The sequence below is a fragment of the Simochromis diagramma genome, unplaced genomic scaffold (assembly GCF_900408965.1).
Source record: "Simochromis diagramma unplaced genomic scaffold, fSimDia1.1 OVJJ01000304.1, whole genome shotgun sequence".
Classification (NCBI taxonomy): domain Eukaryota; kingdom Metazoa; phylum Chordata; class Actinopteri; order Cichliformes; family Cichlidae; genus Simochromis; species Simochromis diagramma.
In genome coordinates this window covers 1,638,944-1,657,919 of record NW_024387030.1, presented here as the reverse complement: position 1 = coordinate 1,657,919, position 18,976 = coordinate 1,638,944, and the positions used below count along the sequence as shown (strand labels likewise).

Below are 18,976 nucleotides of genomic sequence, written 5' to 3'. Positions count from 1 at the left end.
TAGTGGAGCCTTGTGTTGAATGCACTTGAAATAGTCAAGATATTGCTAAATTTCAGTGGGTAAAAAGAGTTGGACTGTATGTCTGTTGTAATTGTGTGGCAGGATTTGATTTGCAGCTTCACACTGCTGCAGTTAGAGGCACTGCTAATGCCTGGCCAGTCAGCTGAGGGATTAAAAAAATGTATTTTTTTGTTTGTTTTTTCCACTTGATGCATAGCTTGCAGTATAGACATTGACAGTCTTGCTTGGCAGCACATTATTTTTTTTTTTAATTTGCTATAATTGAGTTTTATTGACACAATATGTCGTAAAGTATGAAAATATGCAGGAATGTCAGATTAAATATCTCAATTATTGGGATAACACAGGAGTTGTTTCAAGGACGGAGTTTAAAAGTGTAGCATATTATCTTTTCATCATAGATATTTCCTTATCTCATTTGTTTTGTGACAACAGAGAGTTCCAATACTTGAGATTCAGCATCTTTATGTACAAAGAAAACTTTTAACTTTTAAACTTTTACATAATCAAAGTAATACTCAATTATTTTGAGGTCTTGTTAGACTAGTGTAGCAGTAGGACCTTGCATTAATTTAAATTGCAGGTATTTTTGTATGCCTCCATTACACCAAGTTTTAGAAATTAGAGGTATGAATTTTCCAGTTTATTGTCAATCAGTGTCAAATTCTGCAGCTGGCATTGCACACAGTGTGTTGGTGCACTAGCAGTGGTAGTTCAGAGGAGCCTCAGAAATACCCTGATGTCAACAGCTTTGACAAAATGGCACTATAATAAAGACAAGTTCATATTTCCCAGCATGTACCTTCAGCCATATAATGTTTATAGCTTCTGCTGTATTTCCCACTGGAACTTGCTGTTAAAATGAAATTAGTCTGTCAGCTCATTTCAGTTCGTAAAACGTTGCTCTGATCCTCCTTATGTCTGCTATCATGTTGGACACATGTAAATGTTTGTTAAATTATGTGAAAGTCTGATGAAATCAGTGATCACCTAAAATGATTTCCTGCTTTACCCAATGAAAGAAGAGCAATTGTTCATTGGGTGATTTCACATTTTTAAACCGGTAACTCACAAAACTAAAGAAAAGATAACCCTTACAGAAATGCCAACAAAAATATCAGGAATTTCATTGAAACTGGGGAAAGGAAAGAAAAAAAATTGCTCCCAGATTGTCAAGTACGTCAGCTGCAGCACAAATCAAATGTGTCATGACAAGTTAATGCCATAAATAATTTACCAAAATGAAAATTATAATATGTGGTTGCTGCGTTTCAATTAGTTGCCACTGGTTCAATGTCCCAGATGGACTAACAGAGTTGCACCCACATGTTATTGAGTCAGTGCTGCTATGATTATGGTCTAACACAGTGCCAGTACTACTGTTATACCCAACAGAAAAACATGAGAGATGCTGTTTTTCCCATGTTTCCTTACCTCCCTGTTGTGACACTATTTCTTAGTTGCAAAACAAAAGACAGGAGAGCTATTAAAATGAAATGGCATGTTTTTGGAAAAAGCAGAAGCCCTTAAAAGATACTTCTCATCTTCTCATATACCAGACTTAAAGATATACTGAGGAATCACACTGGCCATTTTAAATCAGTGGTCATTTCCCATGCCTGGTGTTTAGTGTGATAAATGTATATTATAATGCAGTAGAGCAACTGTTTTTATATATGAATCCGCTGAATAAAATTTTTAACAACTGTGAATTTAATTTATTTAGAGTACTGTGAAAAAGTTTTTGCTGCTTCGAGATTGCTTTGTTTTGCATATTTGTTACACTCATCAAGCTGATTTTAATGTTAGGCAAAGAAAACTAGAGTAACTACACAATGCAGTTTTAAAATAATACTGTACGCCAGATGTAACAGGACGCAAACCTTGCAAAAAGTTAAACTTCTGTCTTGTCCGTCCACAGAGTATTTTCTCAAAAGTTTTGGTGAACATCAAGATTTTTTTTTGGCATATGTAAAATTAGCCTTTGTGTTGTTTCTGGTCAGCAGTGGTTTTCTCTTTAGAACTGTCCGATGGACACCATTTTTGCCCTTTTTCTATATTATTATTGTCAGAAACAGTGACCTTAACTGAGGCAAGTAAGGCCTGCAGTTCTTTAGATGTTTTTCTGGGTTTTCTTGTGACCTCCTGGATGACTCGTTGATGCAGTCTTGAGATAATTTTGGTGGGAAGGTTCACCACTGTTGGACGTTTTCTCCATTTGTGGGTAATGGCTCGCACTGTGGTTTGATGGAGTCTCAAAGCCTTAGAAAAGGCTTTGTAACCCTTTCTAAGCTGTTTCCTAAGATTGCGGCATGATGTGTTTTTGAGATCTTTCAGTCTTTGCCAAGTTGTTTTTAAGTGATTTCTTGATTCACAGCCCTGGCAGTAATCAGGCCTGGGTGCGGCTAGTGATTGAAATTGAATTGAGTAAATGAAGCTATCGTTTAAAGATTGCCTTCTCTATTTACTCTGGTTATGATGATGATCTCAAACATTTAAGTGTGACAGATATGCAAAAAAATAAGAAATCAGGGAGGGAGCAAATACTTTTTCACAACACTGTACATTTAAAAAAATATGATCAGATAACTAGTAGTGTCTACTGGAGGAAGAGCAAACCAGCATCTCTGTCTTTGTTCAGTGTGCCTGCTTACTCTGTTGCAATGTGTGTTGAATCGGCTGCTGTCGCTACAGTTGATTGATTAGTGAGCAGTTAGGGACAAGAACACAGGAAGGTACCAGCAACTCAATCTACTGCCTACTTTTCATGATTCATGAGTTGACTGGTTCAAACTAGTTCTGAGCAAAGTGGCCTAAAAGCAGTTATTGTTCTTTATAAATGCTTGTTTTACTCTAATGCATCCCATCCCATAAGTGATTTGGTGATTTGAGTAGTCCCTGCAATGTGGACCTGAGTTAAAACATTCTAGTTTATATGCAGTCGTAGTTTCTATAGGGGAGAAAATAGAAAGAAAAATAAAAAGCAGAAATGTGTGAGTTCCAACCCAGTTAAATTTAACAAAACAGCTTTTATACAAACCACGTGTCAAAGAGCTGTTAAATGAAAATCAGTTATGGCATGATTTGGCTTATGTACTATGGTCTGTTTCTATAGATATTTTCCACTCTCTAATAAAGCTAAACTGCCAATGGAGCCGCTCTGATTTTAATGTTTCTGTTTTCTCAAAAATGAAACGGGTAAGAAGTATTGACTGAAATAAAAGAACAATCCAGTGGTCATTTTCAACCCACTTATGAACTGCTGGTCTGTAGTAGTGTTAAATTCCTCTTTCCTAATCACAATCCAGGATGTGCGCGTAAAGCAGGATGTTGTGCTTGCATTATAGTAGTGCTGAAAGTATCATGAAAGTAGCTAACGGGGTTGTTCAGAAGGTTGCTAGATTTGTTGTTAATTACTTTTTGAAACAAATCTGCTACATTGGGACTGAGTACTAAGATACTGCACAGTGTGTGATGTTATTTATTAACCTTTATTTAACCAGGAAAATCCCATTGAGATTAAAAACCTCTTTTTCAAGGGAGACCTGGCCAAGATAGGCAGCAGCAGGTGTCTCACAGTTACAGAAATTACTCAAACACAGGCAGCAACAACACACATGCAACAATAAGTGAAAGAATACAAATAAAATAAAATTCAATAAAATTCAAATAAAATAAAAATTTTAAAAAATCAGTTAAAATGACAATCAGTCTAATTGAAACAGCTGCATGTTATGGACTTGGCCTCAAGGATTTGTAGTGCAGTGATTAGGGTACTTTTACATGGTATACTGTATTGTATCATAGTATATTCTGCCATACATTTTACTTTTGTAGGTAGTAATTGTTTTAGAGATTTGGTCAATGTCTTAACAGGATTTTTTCCTGCACACAAAGGTCTTTGCTTTCCATTATAAAGGAAAATTAAAGGAATTTGTAACCATTTTTAAACCATTATTTGCATCAAAATAAAATTTGGTCAACCTGAATTCACAGGATCTGCAATGAATGCACCAAAATCTAACACAAAATTAAAACAATAGCGGCCTGCTTTCATGTAAAGGTCTTTCAGTGCTACAGTAGAGTAGAAAAGCGCTATGTAAGAACCAGTCCATTTACCATTTACTGTGTTTATATTGTGCTACATTTCTGTTAATTAACACTTCTTTGCAGACAAATGATGTGTTTATTCACCTGACCCAAGTGCATCTCTTGGAAGCGAAATATAGTCTTTCATTCCATTCATTGTACCTGCATGATGGATGTGAATTAAACTGGAAGCACAATACTTGACAGCTGTGAGATCCCTCGCCATTTTCCCCTGTGTGCTTTTGCATACTTTGATGGTATTGCCACTTTAGAAAAACTGCATAAAGGGATAACATATCTTTAGTCTGTTATTCATATAGTTTTTTTGAATCCTTCATTACTCACTGTGTTTACTGCATGCATATCTTTGGCCAAACAGAAAGCAGTTGCGCCCTTGTGAGCTGGATGGATATGTAGACACGCTGTGCAGCAGCACGTCTAAGATGATATTGGATGAGTCACATTAGCAACCACTGCATTGTTTTTCTTGGCCTTCATGCATTAATTATACTGTAGTTTGGGGTATTTTCAAGCAGTTGAATAAGTTAGTTGCAACACAGACACAACTCTACAGCACTCTGCCCATGAGTCATTATTGGTTAACATCACTTGTCTTAAATTCAAAGTACTTCAAAACAGCAAATGATGATCCGCTACAAGGGACAAGGGCTTCACCTTTTCATGTGCCAGACATTTGATTCATGTTTCATACTGGCCTTTTAATGTAGTGTTACCATCCATACTACATCCAGGAAACTTCAAACTGAAGGGTGAAGAGAACAGCAATGACTGGCACATGTGAGCATATGATCAGTCGTTGATTATGGAGTGCTTGATTAGCTTTTGCTGTGCATTCTGTTTGGTGGAGGATGTGATTTTAATAGTGTTTGATAATGCTCATTTAGTTGTAGGATTAGTGCAAGACTTTTTTCTTAGAATTCTGGAAAAGGAACAAAACAAAAAAAAAAGACATGCACACTTTTTTTTCCAGTGGCCCTAATCCTCTTCCGTAGTACCAAAGTGTGATCGTGATTAAAATTTGATTAATTGTGTGGCTCTAAACAGTTGTTAAGTAAGGTTAACACAGACTTGTTGCCTTAACTACATATTTACCTGTATCCCCCACAAAGGCCATTTTCAGCTTAAGAGGTTAATGAGATAAAGATGTGATATTTTTGTTACGATCAGAAGGATTCATTACTACGATAAATGTTTAACACTGATTGGTGACTGTGACTATTGTTTAATGTAGTTTTACATTTAAAACATTGCCTGTCAACTGTTTGCAGTAGCAGACTTCTCCACAGAGAGGAAAAGAGAGTTGTCTCCATACATGTTAACGGTTAGGGAGAATATGTAGAACATATTTCAGTTTAGCATTCTTGGCCATATTTTGTTTGTGGCTGTGTTTGTGTGTTAGCCTGTGTTTTTTTTTACATAGTTCATCCCTACATTTGGCTGCTGGGAGATTTGCTGAAAACCCTTTGTAGTGAAGAATGAGAGCCACTGTGGGCTAGCTCAGATACAACAGGAGAGCACTGTGCATTGTTCTCTTGTTCTGTTAAAGTACTTCAGTGTGCATAAAGCACTAGCTAAAAGTAAAAATTTCCACGTCCTGTGCTAATTTTAACTTTATATTGTTTTTTCTCGAGGGTCTCTGATCTTGTGCCCTACAAAGTGGTAATCAGCTCAGTCAGTGCAATCCATGGGAAACTACAGTAATTTCTGCTTTATGATAATCACATCTTGTTCAGAGTGGGCTTTGAAACCTGCTCTTTGATGAATGATTCATATGCACACGAAATACCAAACTAGCAATTTCATTATAATCATACAGCTCAACATGTTAGTTATCTGCAAGAGAGAAGCCACAAACTAATCAATGTGTCACTCAATAAGAACAACTCAGATCTTGCTTTCTGGGTGCTTTGATGATGTAACAAAATAGGAACCCTGACATCATGGTAAAACACTCAAAGGTACAGTATTATACAGGCTGGAGCTGGAAGGATGTGAGAGGCAGGTTACATGCTGGACATGGAAATGGACTGGCACTTGTATAGTGTTTTTCTAGTCTTATTTACCACTCAAAGTGCTACAAAAACCACAAGGCACAAATCACCATGCAATCATACAGTATTTTATGCACTTTATCTACCTTCAAGGCCTTTATCCATTAACCTAATGCCTTTGGACTGTGGGAGGCAGCACAGGGAGGCACAGTGGTATACATGAAGGTTCCGGTCTTGCTGTGAGGGAACAATGCTAACCAGTGCAATATCATGCTTCCCATGGTGCAGGTGGTATCCCAGGGGCTAACACCGAGAGGCATACAATCTCGCACTCACACTTCTCCACCTGTGTCCAGTTTATCATTACCAGTAAACCTAACGGACTTGGGTTTGGACTGTGGGAGAAGAGTACTCTGAGGAGGAAACAGCTATCAGTCTGAGCTAAATAAAAGGCAGTTTTGATTATTTTTATTTTTTATGCCTACTATCAATACTGCAAATATGTTGACAAGGTCTTAGAGCCCATCTGTGACCACCACATGGTCAGAAGTGCACTAGCCTCCTCATGCAGAAGGACTAAGGACGCTAGTGCTTGCAGAATCAGAAACTCTCACATTTGGAAACTTTTGGTAATTTCTGATTGCTTCCTCGAGACAACATCCCAGCTATCAAACTCTGGTTGAAAGGATGCCCGTAGCTTCAGTATCCATTGTGGCAGCAGAAATTGGCTTCAGCCTTAAGAATAAAATGAGATCTGATTTGAAAAGTTGTCTGTCAGCAGAACAAATGTTGCCTCTGCAGCAACCTCGCTCGGTACATTTAATTATGCTCAAGCAAGCTATCCCGTTAAGTCCACTGAGTTCACATTCGCCTGTTTATGGAAAAATGGCTGTAGTGTTTTAGTGCCTCGGATGTAACTGTAGGAAAAAAAACTTTTCTTTTCTCTCCATGCCCTGATAAATGAAAATTATGTTCACATTTTGATCAAGTTGTTCTTGAAATTATAACCCTGTTAAATCTGCCTTGTTACATAAAAAAAAATGAAAATTAGAATGGCAGATATAAATGACACTGAATTTTTATGAATAATAAAGTAAAATAAAGGATAACCCATCATCAGGTGCTAGCCACTGCACCACTGTGCTGCGGTGCTTATGAGCAGCCAAATTAGCAGGCTAAACTACAATATTAAACCTAATGTTGTTTTACAAATTCTGCCATGCACACAATAATGTCATTAACATTTCTCTTAGAAGCTTCTGTTCTAAACAATTATTAATGCACTGGAACATCTCCTCACATTGGCATATTTATTCACTACTTGAGTAGCTTTCACCCCAGCCCTCATGGGATGTGTGAAAGAAATCATTCTCAGAATAAGGTTGAGATGTCTCTGAGTGTCACCAGATGTCTCAAATTGATGTTGAAAATCAACAGCTGACATTTTTTTTTAATTCTGCAATGCAAAATGCTACATGTACAGTAAAATGTGCATAAAGGAAAGAGGTCTATATAATTAAACTTGTGCTTTTCATCATTAAATTACTCATCTCATGGCCACAAACTGTTCCAGCATAGCAAATGAGAGGGGAGAACTTTTTCTCCAACTTCAGATACCACTCTGTGACTGAACAAACCATTTTCATGCATTATTTGTGAATACTGGGCTGCCTGTTCAGAGGTGTTGCTGTATGTTTGACTAGTGTAGCAAAGCTTCAAAGGAAAAAAAGGGGCTCAGTGTACAACAGCAAAATCACTTTCTTTAATGAGCATCAGGGAAGCCCAGTTGACACCTTCATTGTCACTGAGCAGCTCTTTATTCCCTGGGATAATGGTTTCACGCTGAAGGCTTGTGATCCATTTCTTTGATAAAATCTTTTAAAGTTCACGTTGAGAGACAAAACAGTGCTTTACCTTACTCGCAATTCACGGTATACATGTCAAGTGAGTGGAGCATCTTCATCAGAAGGCATCCCTCTGATGGTACATCAGTGTTTGGTGTCTGGCATTGCTAGTATCTCGTCACATATCGTGAAAGCGTCTCAGCTCAATGCTAAATTTGTTACACGAACAAAGCAAGTATTTAATGGAGATAACCTTTGATATTTCTGTAGTCACATGATCTCAGTCAGCTAGACTAAGAAAAATCTGTTAAACTGCTCAGTTTCAAATGCAGTTAGGCAAATCTTAATTATAAGATTTGCCTGTCATTATGTCAGTCGTTTCTGCTCTGCAGGTAATAATTCATGCTGCTGTTTGGCTTTTGAAAAATCAGTAATAGCTGACGAGAGGGAGAAGTGAGTTGATTTAGATTGGATCTCTCTCCAGAGAAGAGGTTGCATTTTTGGAGGTCTTAAGGGTCGGTTTCATGGGCAGCACTTAAAGTTAATAAGCTGGATCACACAGTTGAACCAAAATCCTTGCTTGTTTACAAGACAGGGTTTATGCAAAAACATATTAATGTACCAGCATCTTATGACAAATGCAAAAAGCCTCTTAGAAACAACTCATCTCCCACTTAAAGCTTACAGCAAGCAGGGTGGGTGGCATTTTCACAAGAACACTTAGCTGTCTCTCCTTTTTTAACCCTGTTTAACCTTGGTCGCTCGTTCTTAGAATGAGACTTAAGCCTTAGGAAAACATGACACCTGTATTAATGTAGCTGAAACATTTGAGAATAATTAAGTGTCGCCATACTCCTGTTTAAAGACCGTTTAATTAGGGATGTAGTATTTGCCTTGCCTCTGTTGGTAGAGGTCTGTGAATGACTGTGTATACACACACAGCGTTTTGGGATTGGCGAGAAACGTGTGTGGAATTCGGTGAAGGTCTTAATGAAAGTCAGAGTGCTTAGTGGACATGAGGGCTCCTCTGATGGAAATCAATGTGGTCTTTTGTAGCAGGGAGAGCAGCCAATTCCAGGCCTCAGCTGCCTGATGTGGTGTTGGCAGACTTTGACGAACATTTAATGACGCGTCACTGGGCTGGACAGGTAATCGATTTATTTAGGCAGTAATGTATGTATCCCTAGGTAAATCTTTAATTAATGGGCAAAAAGATGAGGACAATTGTGATGCAGAAGGCCAAAGAGCATGAAATTCCAACAAGGTAGAAGGGTGGCTTTCTCATTTCCCTTTCAATTAGCTGTTAGTGCTTCATACTCCAGCTGTTTTGCATTACGTTTAGATATGTCTTTGTTTAGCTTGATCTTCTCTAGACAAGATCTTCCATGGCCAAGAGTTTAACTGCTATTGTTTTTGTTTTGCAGTTAAAAGATAGGCATAAAATCCTTTGCGCAACTTATTTCAGAGTATTAAAATTCTATATTCTTATATTCTGATGTGGAGAAAAAAAGAAGTGGCTTGATCGCCAGTGCAAAAAAAAAGTTGGCAACATGAACTTTCTGCTTATTAATAATCTGTGGAGGAATGTTTTAATTGGTATGTGGAAGGGGTGTGTCTGATTTATGTGTCTTCAGTGCCTGCTGGCTGGATAATAGCCTTCACTGTTCAAACTAACTTTGCTATAGCGGTGAGAAGCAGAGAGCTACACAATTTTAGTGTTTAATGTTTAAATGGTCTCTTCTTGTATGTAGTAAAAGAAGAAGGGGGTTTGTGTGACAGAGGAGGATGCTAGGCATAGGACGGCCTCTAAAGTGAGCAGCTGAAAGAACAAGAAGATTGTAGAAGTTCCTAATTACCAAACATTCGGACAATTGCATTGGAACTTGGGATGATTAAGACATAGTTACACTAATCACATTTGACTGAACCACCAGCAGCACTGCCACTACGCCCAAAGACCACATTAGCCCTCTAAAACCTTGTGTGACTGATGTATTGGAAATGTCAATTTTTTCTGAGTGCAAACATTTCACAACCATGATGATTTTAGTGAAGGCCACACCAATTTGCAGGTCTGGCTGAGCCAAAGATCTACTGTCTGTATGCTTATCCTGCTTCCACTTTTCATGGGTAATTGGCTGCCTTTATGGACCCGTGCACTCCTCTGAAACAAAGGCCACAAGCACCACATACCTCATGTACAGGACTGTTCACTCAAAACAGTTTGCTGTTCCATATGTTTCTCTACTATGTTTTAGTTCCCCATCATTAATGGATTTTGAAGGTATTTCAAAATCTCCACTTTAATCTCATTAAAACAAAAGTTGTGGTTCTGGATATTTGCAATTTTAATAGTAAAAGAAATAACATGGGTGTACACAACTAAGAGAGATGTATGTTTATGCATAGGCATGGCTCACTGACAGCTTGAGTCAAGCCTCATTGATAAATCCACTAAGCATTTAAAGGATTTTAGAGTGTGGGTGGGATAGAGTGAGATTGCTCACTGAGCTGAGATCTCTCTTCTCTGTTCTGTTCTCCAATTGTGTGCACAGCAGTGTGTGCAGGTGGTGATCAGTGCCAAAACATGGAATGATGCAGTGAACACAGCGTAGGGTCATGAGTTAGTGGTGGGAACAGTCATACGTTTATTGTTCATGTGTCCAACAGCAGAGGGGAAGAAACTGTTCTTATGGCGAGAGGTTCTGGTGCGAATGGACCGGAGCCTCCTGCCTGAGGGGAGCAGGTCAAACAGACTGTGTCCAGGGTGAGAAGGGTCAGCTGAGATCCGAGCTGCACGCCGCCGTGTCCTGGAGGTGTACAGGTCATGCAGAGATGGGAGTCTACAGCCAATCACCTTCTCAGCAGAGCGCACAACACGCTGCAGTCTCTGTTTGTCCCTGATAGTGGCTCCAGTGTACCACATGGTGATGGAGGAGGTGAGGATGGACTCAATGATTGCGGTGTAGAATTGCATCATCGTCCGTGTTGGCAGGTTGAATTTCTTCAGCTGCCTCAGGAAGTACATCCTCTGCTGGGCTTTCTTGATGACGGAGGTGATGGTGGACTCCCACTTCAGGTCCTGAGTGATGGTGGTACCCAGGAAGCGGAATGAGTCCACAGAGGTGATGGGGGTGTCAGTCAGGATGATGGGGGGGAGTGGGGCTGTGTGCTTCCTGAAGTCCACAATAATCTCCACTGTCTTCTGGGCATTCAGCACCAGGTTGTTGTGGCTGCACCAAGACACCAGACGTTCAACCTCCCTCCTGTAGGCAGACTCGTCCCCATCCGAGATGAGCCCAATAACGGTGGTGTCATCTGCAAACTTGATTAGCTTGACAGACTGGTGGGTGGAGGTGCAGCAGTTGGTGTACAGGGAGAAGAGCAGAGGAGAAAGAACACAGCCCTGAGGGGAGCCGGTGCTGATGGTCCGAGAGTCCGAGACATTCTTTCCCAGCCTCATGTGCTGTTTCCTGTCCGTCAGGAAGTCAGTGATCCACCGGCAGATGGGATCAGGCACATTCATCTGGGAGAGCTTGCCTCGGAGATGGTCTGGAAGGATGGTGTTGAAGGCAGAGCTGAAGTCCACAAACAGGATCCTGGCGTAGGTTCCTGGGGAGTCCAGATGCTGCAGGATGAAGTGTAGGGCCATGTTGATGGCGTCATCTACAGACCTGTTGGCTCTGTATGCAAACTGCAGGGGGTCCAGGAGGGGGGCCGTGAGGGTCTTGAGATGGGAGAGAACTAGGCGCTCAAATGACTTCATGACCACAGTTGTCAGAGCCACGGGTCTGTAGTCATTTAGTCCAGTGATCCTAGGTTTCTTGGGGACAGGGATTATGGTAGAGGACTTGAAGCAGGCAGGCACATGACATGCCTGCAGTGAGGAGTTGAAAATGCCAGAAAACACTGGGGCCAGCTCGTTTGCACAGTGTCTGAGGGTGGCAGGAGACACACCGTCTGGGCCGGGAGCTTTTCGAGCATTCAGACTCTTAAACTGCTTCCTCACATCTGCTTCATGAATATGAAGAGTTGTGGTGGGAGGAGGTGGTGTGAAATCCTCATTTGTGTGGGGTGAGGAGGGGGGTGTTGTAGGTGAACAGTTTGAAGGTGGTGATGGTTACTATGGAGGGGCGAGAGGTGGGGGAATGAGTGTCCAAAGTGCCTCTATTGTTGGGGCCGTTGGAGGTGTGAAGGCTGCCTGATGGCTCGTCAAAACGGCAGTAGAAGTCAGTTAAGGGTGTTGGCCAAGAGCAAGTCGTCAGTGGAGTGGGGGGGTTTAGGCTTGTAGTTTGTGATATTCCTAAAACCTTTCCACACAGAGGCCGAGTCATTCTCTGAGATCTGCTGCTGCATCTTCTCAGAGTGCTGATGTTTAGCAACGTCCACTTCTTTAGTGAACCTGTACTTGGCCTCTCTGTAGCAGTCCCTGTCTCCGCTTCTGAACGCCTTTCTCTTTTCCAGCCACAGCTTTTTGAGTTTAGGAGTAAACCAGGGTTTGTCATTGTTATAACTCACCCTGGTGCGTGATGGCACAATGCTGTCCTCACAGAAGTGGATATAGGAGGTGACAGTGTCCGTAAACTCGTCCAAGCTGTTAGAAGCAGCCTTCATTGTGTCCCAGTCTGTAGACTGCAAACACGTGCGAAGCTCCTCCACAGCCTCGTTGCTCCACAGTTTTTTTGTCCTCACGACAGGTTTGGAGAGCTTCAGCCTCTGTCTGTACGCGGGGATTAGGTGGATCATGACGTGGTCAGAAAGTCCGAGTGAAGCGCGGGGCACCGCGCGATAGGCCCCGCTGATCGTGCTGTAGCAGTGGTCTAATGTCCTCTCCTCTCTGGTCGGGCATTTAATATACTGCTTATATTTCGGAAGCTCATGGCTCAGATTGGCTTTGTTAAAGTCCCCAAGAGCAATGATGAGAGAGTCCGGGAATGTCCGCTCCATGTGGAGTATCTGCTCCGCGAGTGCGCACTGAGCTGCCTGCGAATCCGCGTCTGGCGGGATGTAAACAGCGGCCAGGATGAATGAAGCAAACTCCCGCGGAGAATATGCACCTAATTTTGTGGGTTCCCAAAAATAATTTTCTCTGGGAATTTGGAATAGTATTGTTACAGTCATTTTAATTTATTTTAATTGAAATGGACCAAACAGATTTATAAAACTGATATATTATTTAAAGATGTACAAAAAAATTATAAAAAGAGCATAGACTCACTAAGCTGCCAGACATATAGTTTGGCCAAAAGATAATTTTAGAACTGACTTTAAATTACAGCCAGTGCTAATTATATTATATCAGTATCCCTGTTACTTCATTCCATCTATACCATGATGCTACTGTAGCTACATAACTAGTTAGCTCTGGAAACAAAAATCAATCGACAGTCAATATGACGATAGCGAGGGTGAATTTATTGAGAGCAGAAATGTCTTCGCGAAGTACAACCGAGGACTTGCTTTGACAAAAGGGCAAAGACTACATGCATAGAGGAAAAAGAGGATATATAGCCAAGGAATAGTGTTACAAGAAGGGGAAAAAGGGAAATTATGCATCTTTGGTGGCTCTGTGGATGATAAAAAGAAAGAAAAACAGAATTGCGGAAGTCAGCACCTGCTGAATTGTTTGAGGTTAAGCTGGAAGCAGAGGCATGTAATCAAAGGACACAGCGAGGAGGGAAAAAAACCCAACATTTACTGCTCATAAAGCATAGGTAAGGCATTATAGCAGCTGAGTTATGTGACTGGACACGGGTGTTCCATGCACAGTTGCACAATCTTTTGAAAGAGAAAATCCCCTTTCATAAAATGGACTAGAGTGAGTCGTGGTTCTACATGCTGACTGAAATAAAGAATAAACACAGGGCATGTTTGCAAGTGAAAATTAACTTGAGCTCCACTGGAAATAAATTGTTGCCTTCTTGCAGTACAATTGTTACTGTATAATGATTTTTGAAAAGTTGTTGTTGTTGAAATTTCAGCAATAATCATTTCCATTTCATGTTTTAAGGTATATTCATATAGTTTTTGAGCGATAAACCCATACTTCAGAAGTCCTCTGCACAGTGGGGAGTCATGCTAGAAGGATCACTTAAACATCACTTCAATTATCAGGCCTCTGTTATGTGGCTAGATAGAAGACACTTTTGAGTAAAAAGCAAACAAAAACTCACATGGAATGAACCAATAAATGCTAAAAGAACATTGAGCCCACAATGACAGGAACTTTATGTTCTGATGAGAAAGATATTGACATCTCTGATCAAAATTCTGAACGCTGTGTAGTGTGAACAACAGAGTCTGTAAATCATCTCTGATCATTGTCCTTGTAATGAAGCATAGTGGTGGCAGCTACTAAACTTACAGTAATTGTTCTCTGTAGCAGAGGTGTGTTGACTAGTCAGAATTAAGGGGGAACTGCAGCCAAATACAGAGATACTTGGAGAAAAAAATTTGAGTTTGTAGTTTACCACTCATCACTGCAGTTACCCAAAGCATACAGCTTAAGTGGCAAGCAATTTTGGGACAAGTCCCTGACTTCAGTTGTGTTGAATAATGCTCCAAGAAACTCCAAGAACCAAGAACTACAGTACATAATGACCATAATGCACAGGGCCACATTTGGTGAAAATCAAACAGCAGCATATGAGCAAAAATATGGAAAAAGTAAGTGGACTGGTGCTTATATTGTGTATGTCTACTGACTTTGAGCACTCAGTGTGATCTATTACAAGTCTCATTCACCTTCATGTACCTAAGCATTTTTTCACCAACCTTCCATACTTTCCCTCTTTTGCGGTCTCTGCATCACCTGAGCCACAGGCGCCCCTATGCCTCATATCAATAGTTAAGCATGGTGGAGGAAAGGTGATGATTTAGGTTTTGCATGACGTGGGTGACTTGCAGTCAGGAAATCACCCATAAACCTTTCTGTGTATTCTGCCACCTATAGCTTGGCTGAAACTGGTTCATGCAACAGCACGATGATCCCAAGGATACCCGCAAATCTGCAGTAGAATGCCTGGAAAAGAGTTAAGGACATTTATGTTTAAGACCTTACATGGTGAGGCATCTGAAATATATGTGTTATTGGTGAAGACCTTCAAAAAATCTAAACAATAGTCATATTAATGCAGTCTGCTTTAAATGTTAGTAGAAATCTTTCTGAGTAAGAAAACATGTTTGATATTATCCGGGTCTCCTTTTGGCTGAAGCCAACTGTAAACTATTTAGTGCAATGAAAGTCAGCATATCCAATCAATCGCTCTTTAAGGCTCATTTGAAATGACTGCAGGATTTATGCAGGGGTCTCCTTTTTAGGCAGCGGTGTATTGGTCTGTGACTTTGTAGTAATTATCCATGGACTAAGGACAAAGTGAAAGAGGGAGAGCGTACGTGTGTGTGTTCATGAGTGTGATGGTATCGTTGGAAGATAGGGGGTACATAAAGTGGGAGAGAAAGTTTTTGCATCTACTTTACAGTATCACGCTTCTATTCGATCTTGCAATAATTAGTCTTTGAGTTTAGAAGGTGAAGACAGAGTCAAACAAAATTAGACAAATCTGCCTGCAGGTAATTATGCAGTCTATTGATATGCAATAACCAATTCATATGGCTCCTTGGACTTTCATACTATCACTCCAGTTCACTCTGTACCAAAACTGCAGATGCTTTGTTGACATAAAAATGGTGAAGTTTACAATGGTTATTTATTTAGTGAAATGCCTCAGTGTACTTTATTATTGCTGCAGAAACTCCAGTAATAGTTGGTGATTCAACTATAAGACTTTCACTTTCCTTTTCAGCTTGTCTGCTAGAAAAAAAAAGACTCAGCCTGTACAAACGGTTCATCAAAATACTTTTTAGTTTAAAAAGGCAAGATCATACAGCGTTTAGAAATTTTAATGGAGGAAGCAGACTTATGACTAAGCTGGACTAATAAAGAAAAGGGAGTGCAACGTGGATGCTAAATCAGTGCCAGAAATTAAATAAACAAAGCAATGAACTGTATTTTACTGAATTTCTTAACATAGTCATTCTTTGCAACATGTACTCTGAAAGTAAAATGAGGATTTGCTATTTTTGCAGGTGAGCCACTGAATGGTAGGACTGCTCCTGGGATTCCTAAAGGATACTGGAGCTTCTCCTGGATAGCTGAGGACAACCTCAGTTTTCCCAGTGACTCAGTTCCTATTTCCGGTAAGTGAGGTTTTGTCAGCCCTCCTCAAACAGACCACAGATCTCTGTTCCCAGTTGTCCTCAACACCTGGCGTCAGCTTTCCCTCAGCACACATTAAATCTCTGTCTTGTCTGCTCTCTACAAGGCACAAAATTGAGATTTTGTTGAAGATAGACACGTATTTATTCTTGAATTCACACACTCACACACACGCATCACCTGTGAGGTGTTACATTTCTTACAGGTGAAATTACAGCAGAGATGAAATGAAACAATGCATATAAAAAAATACAGTTCTACATAAGCAGTTTATTTAACACAAGTTCAAAACCTAGAAAAAGCTGGAAAGAGTTTTTTTTTTTTTTTGAGATGTGCTAATTTCAGTTGGCTGATACAATATCTTGGTTTGTTTTTTCTAAGTGTGACCTACAGATTCAAATTTTTTGCCAGTTCTTATTGTCTTTCTAACAACTATATCTTATAGCATATATGAGCAAAAGTAAACTTTTTTTGTCAAAAGCACACTAGAAATAAGCTAATTCCAGACCCTGGCTGGTTAATCAGTGTGTCTCTAGTAAAAATGTACATGTAGCCAGGTTGTTTTTTGGTATAAAATAAAATGTAAAATTCTCTTCCATATAAATGTAAGGGAAGAGAAATGGGACTAAAATATCTAGCATGAGTCTTTGAAGAAGGCTTAATTTTAAATAATCCACCCATAAAATGGCCAAAAAGTGTTTTTATTAATAAGTGAACTCGATGTGTAGAAATCAATTAGAACTTTGAAAAAGTTTGCTCTGAATATAAAACAGCAATGTCAAATAATGAAAATCAATTTCTTTCTCTTTGAATCCTGAAAGCAGCAAGGCGTAAAGAATTACTTTTTTTTTTTCAGGTTTATTTAAAATGACAAAACTGTTGAGACCTTTGAAGCTTTAATAAACATAAAAACAGATGCTGCATGTGAAATGAACTTTAAAAGACAAGTACACAGTGAAGGAAACATAGTCTTATGTACTTACAACTAGTGTATGCAATAAAACGGATATGCTTACATGGGATATTATAATGCATGGCTTTTTCTATTTTTCTTTTTTGTCTTTTGATGTGGAACATGTCTTAAAAAGTCATTACCAGCATTAAACATTCAATCTTTTCATAGACATCACTAAGCCTTAAAGCTGTGTTAGTAACAGATCTGCAGTCTGTTTAAAAAAAGAGTTTTCACAGGGCAGTTTGGACTTAAGTATACACGTACTGCCTCCATAGAACCTTAGAGGGTAAGTAATAGCCATGTGTTGATAATCACAAGAACTTCACTAACTCGTCATCAGAAAGTGTGGCCACCTGAGATGTTAAAACAATGAACCTCAATGAACTGAAACAACGCTTCTGAAACAACGTGCCAGTTCCTCCGCAATGATGTGAAGTCCTACAGAAAACCATTCTTCAAATTGTTGAGAAGGTTGCTCTACAATCTACTTGATCACAGAGTATACTTTGTGTACTCTATACTAGTTTTAAGGCAAAAACATGTCTTTTCACATCATTGTGCTTGCATATGAAGCAGTTTACTGCTTTGCTGCTGGATTGGATATACTCAGAGCTGATAATTTGAAATTGATTTCACAGACACAGTTGCAATCACTATTTTGTAACTCCTGACACACATTTTAAAATCATCTCCAATATAATGTCATGTAAATCTGCTTAAGGGCCATAATTGATTAACCATTCCTTTATTTGTACATATTCTGTGTGTGACAAAGGCTAAGAGGTTTACCCACTCCACTATTCGTTCTCAAGGATCCTTCAGGACCCTTGTTAATGACTTTAATTAGTCATGTTTTGTAAACAAGAAGAAATTAAGTGGGTTGATTTTGGCATTATGTTTAAAATTAGCTAATCATAGTTCAAAAGCAAGCTTTTAGTGGGCCAATCAAATCTGAAGAGATGGCAAGAGAGGAAGAAGAAAAGAGTCATTTTCAAGACCATGTCAATGACACTGGCCTCAAAGGTCGGTTTTCTGTGCTGAAGCCATTCTAAATGTAAAATGTTTGAATGAATAAAAACACAGTTTCTTGCAGCTGTTGTCTTAGAGCATCAGTCAAAGCTGATGCTGAGACAGCAAACCCAAAAGTGACTTTGAAAAGTGATCTAAAGATGTCAGAGTTCAGTATTACATCACTTGGTGTGAGCATCTGTGTAACCCTTTAGGCGCTTGTGTGCATCTTTGTCACATCAACCCATTCGCATCACTCGGAGGTGACGGCTCCAGCAAGATTTTTTTTTGCCCATTTCCAGCCATCCTGGAGGGTTGGAGGTCATCCTGTAAGTGATGATTCAAACTCCCAATAGCACCAAACTGTCACCCAGCTGTTTATGAAACACATCTTTGACAGTGGATCTCTGGGACCATGCTTCAGCTGCTCGTGGCTCTGACAGTCCACAGTGAACCTGACTGAACTGGTGTCAGTTACACAACAGATTGCCATACTGTTTTTGAATCAATCAGCCTGTCATGGACACAGCCAACTACATTTTTCTGCTATTTCATGCAATGACAGCTCTGACCTATTGTCTCTAGTATGTTAACAAGCCCAGAGAGGGTTTATTTTTATTTTTCTGTATGGTGATTAGTGAAGTGAGTTTGGCTGGAGCAGGAAGGCTTACATCTGGACAGTAAAAGCTTGATGATTACAAATGCTGATGTAGAGTAATGGTGAGCTTCAGTGAAACAAATTAAATGTTGATTGAACAGACAAGAACAAATGTACACTTTTACTAGTACTCGTTATAATGCATTGTATTCTGTCAGTATATAGGCATTC

The 18,976-nt window shown here is 39.7% G+C and overlaps 1 protein-coding gene across 3 annotated transcripts in view; it reads left to right on the top strand.

The window, feature by feature from the left end:
* The window catches only part of LOC120739944 (ALK tyrosine kinase receptor-like), a 352,648-nt gene that overhangs the window by 136,805 nt on the left and 196,867 nt on the right, over positions 1 to 18,976 (top strand). For all 3 annotated transcript variants that reach the window (XM_040041948.1, XM_040041947.1, XM_040041949.1), the window contains exon 2: positions 16,055 to 16,165. In XM_040041948.1, coding sequence (XP_039897882.1) covers positions 16,055 to 16,165 — 111 coding nt within the window. The remainder of the gene's footprint in view (positions 1 to 16,054; positions 16,166 to 18,976) is intronic.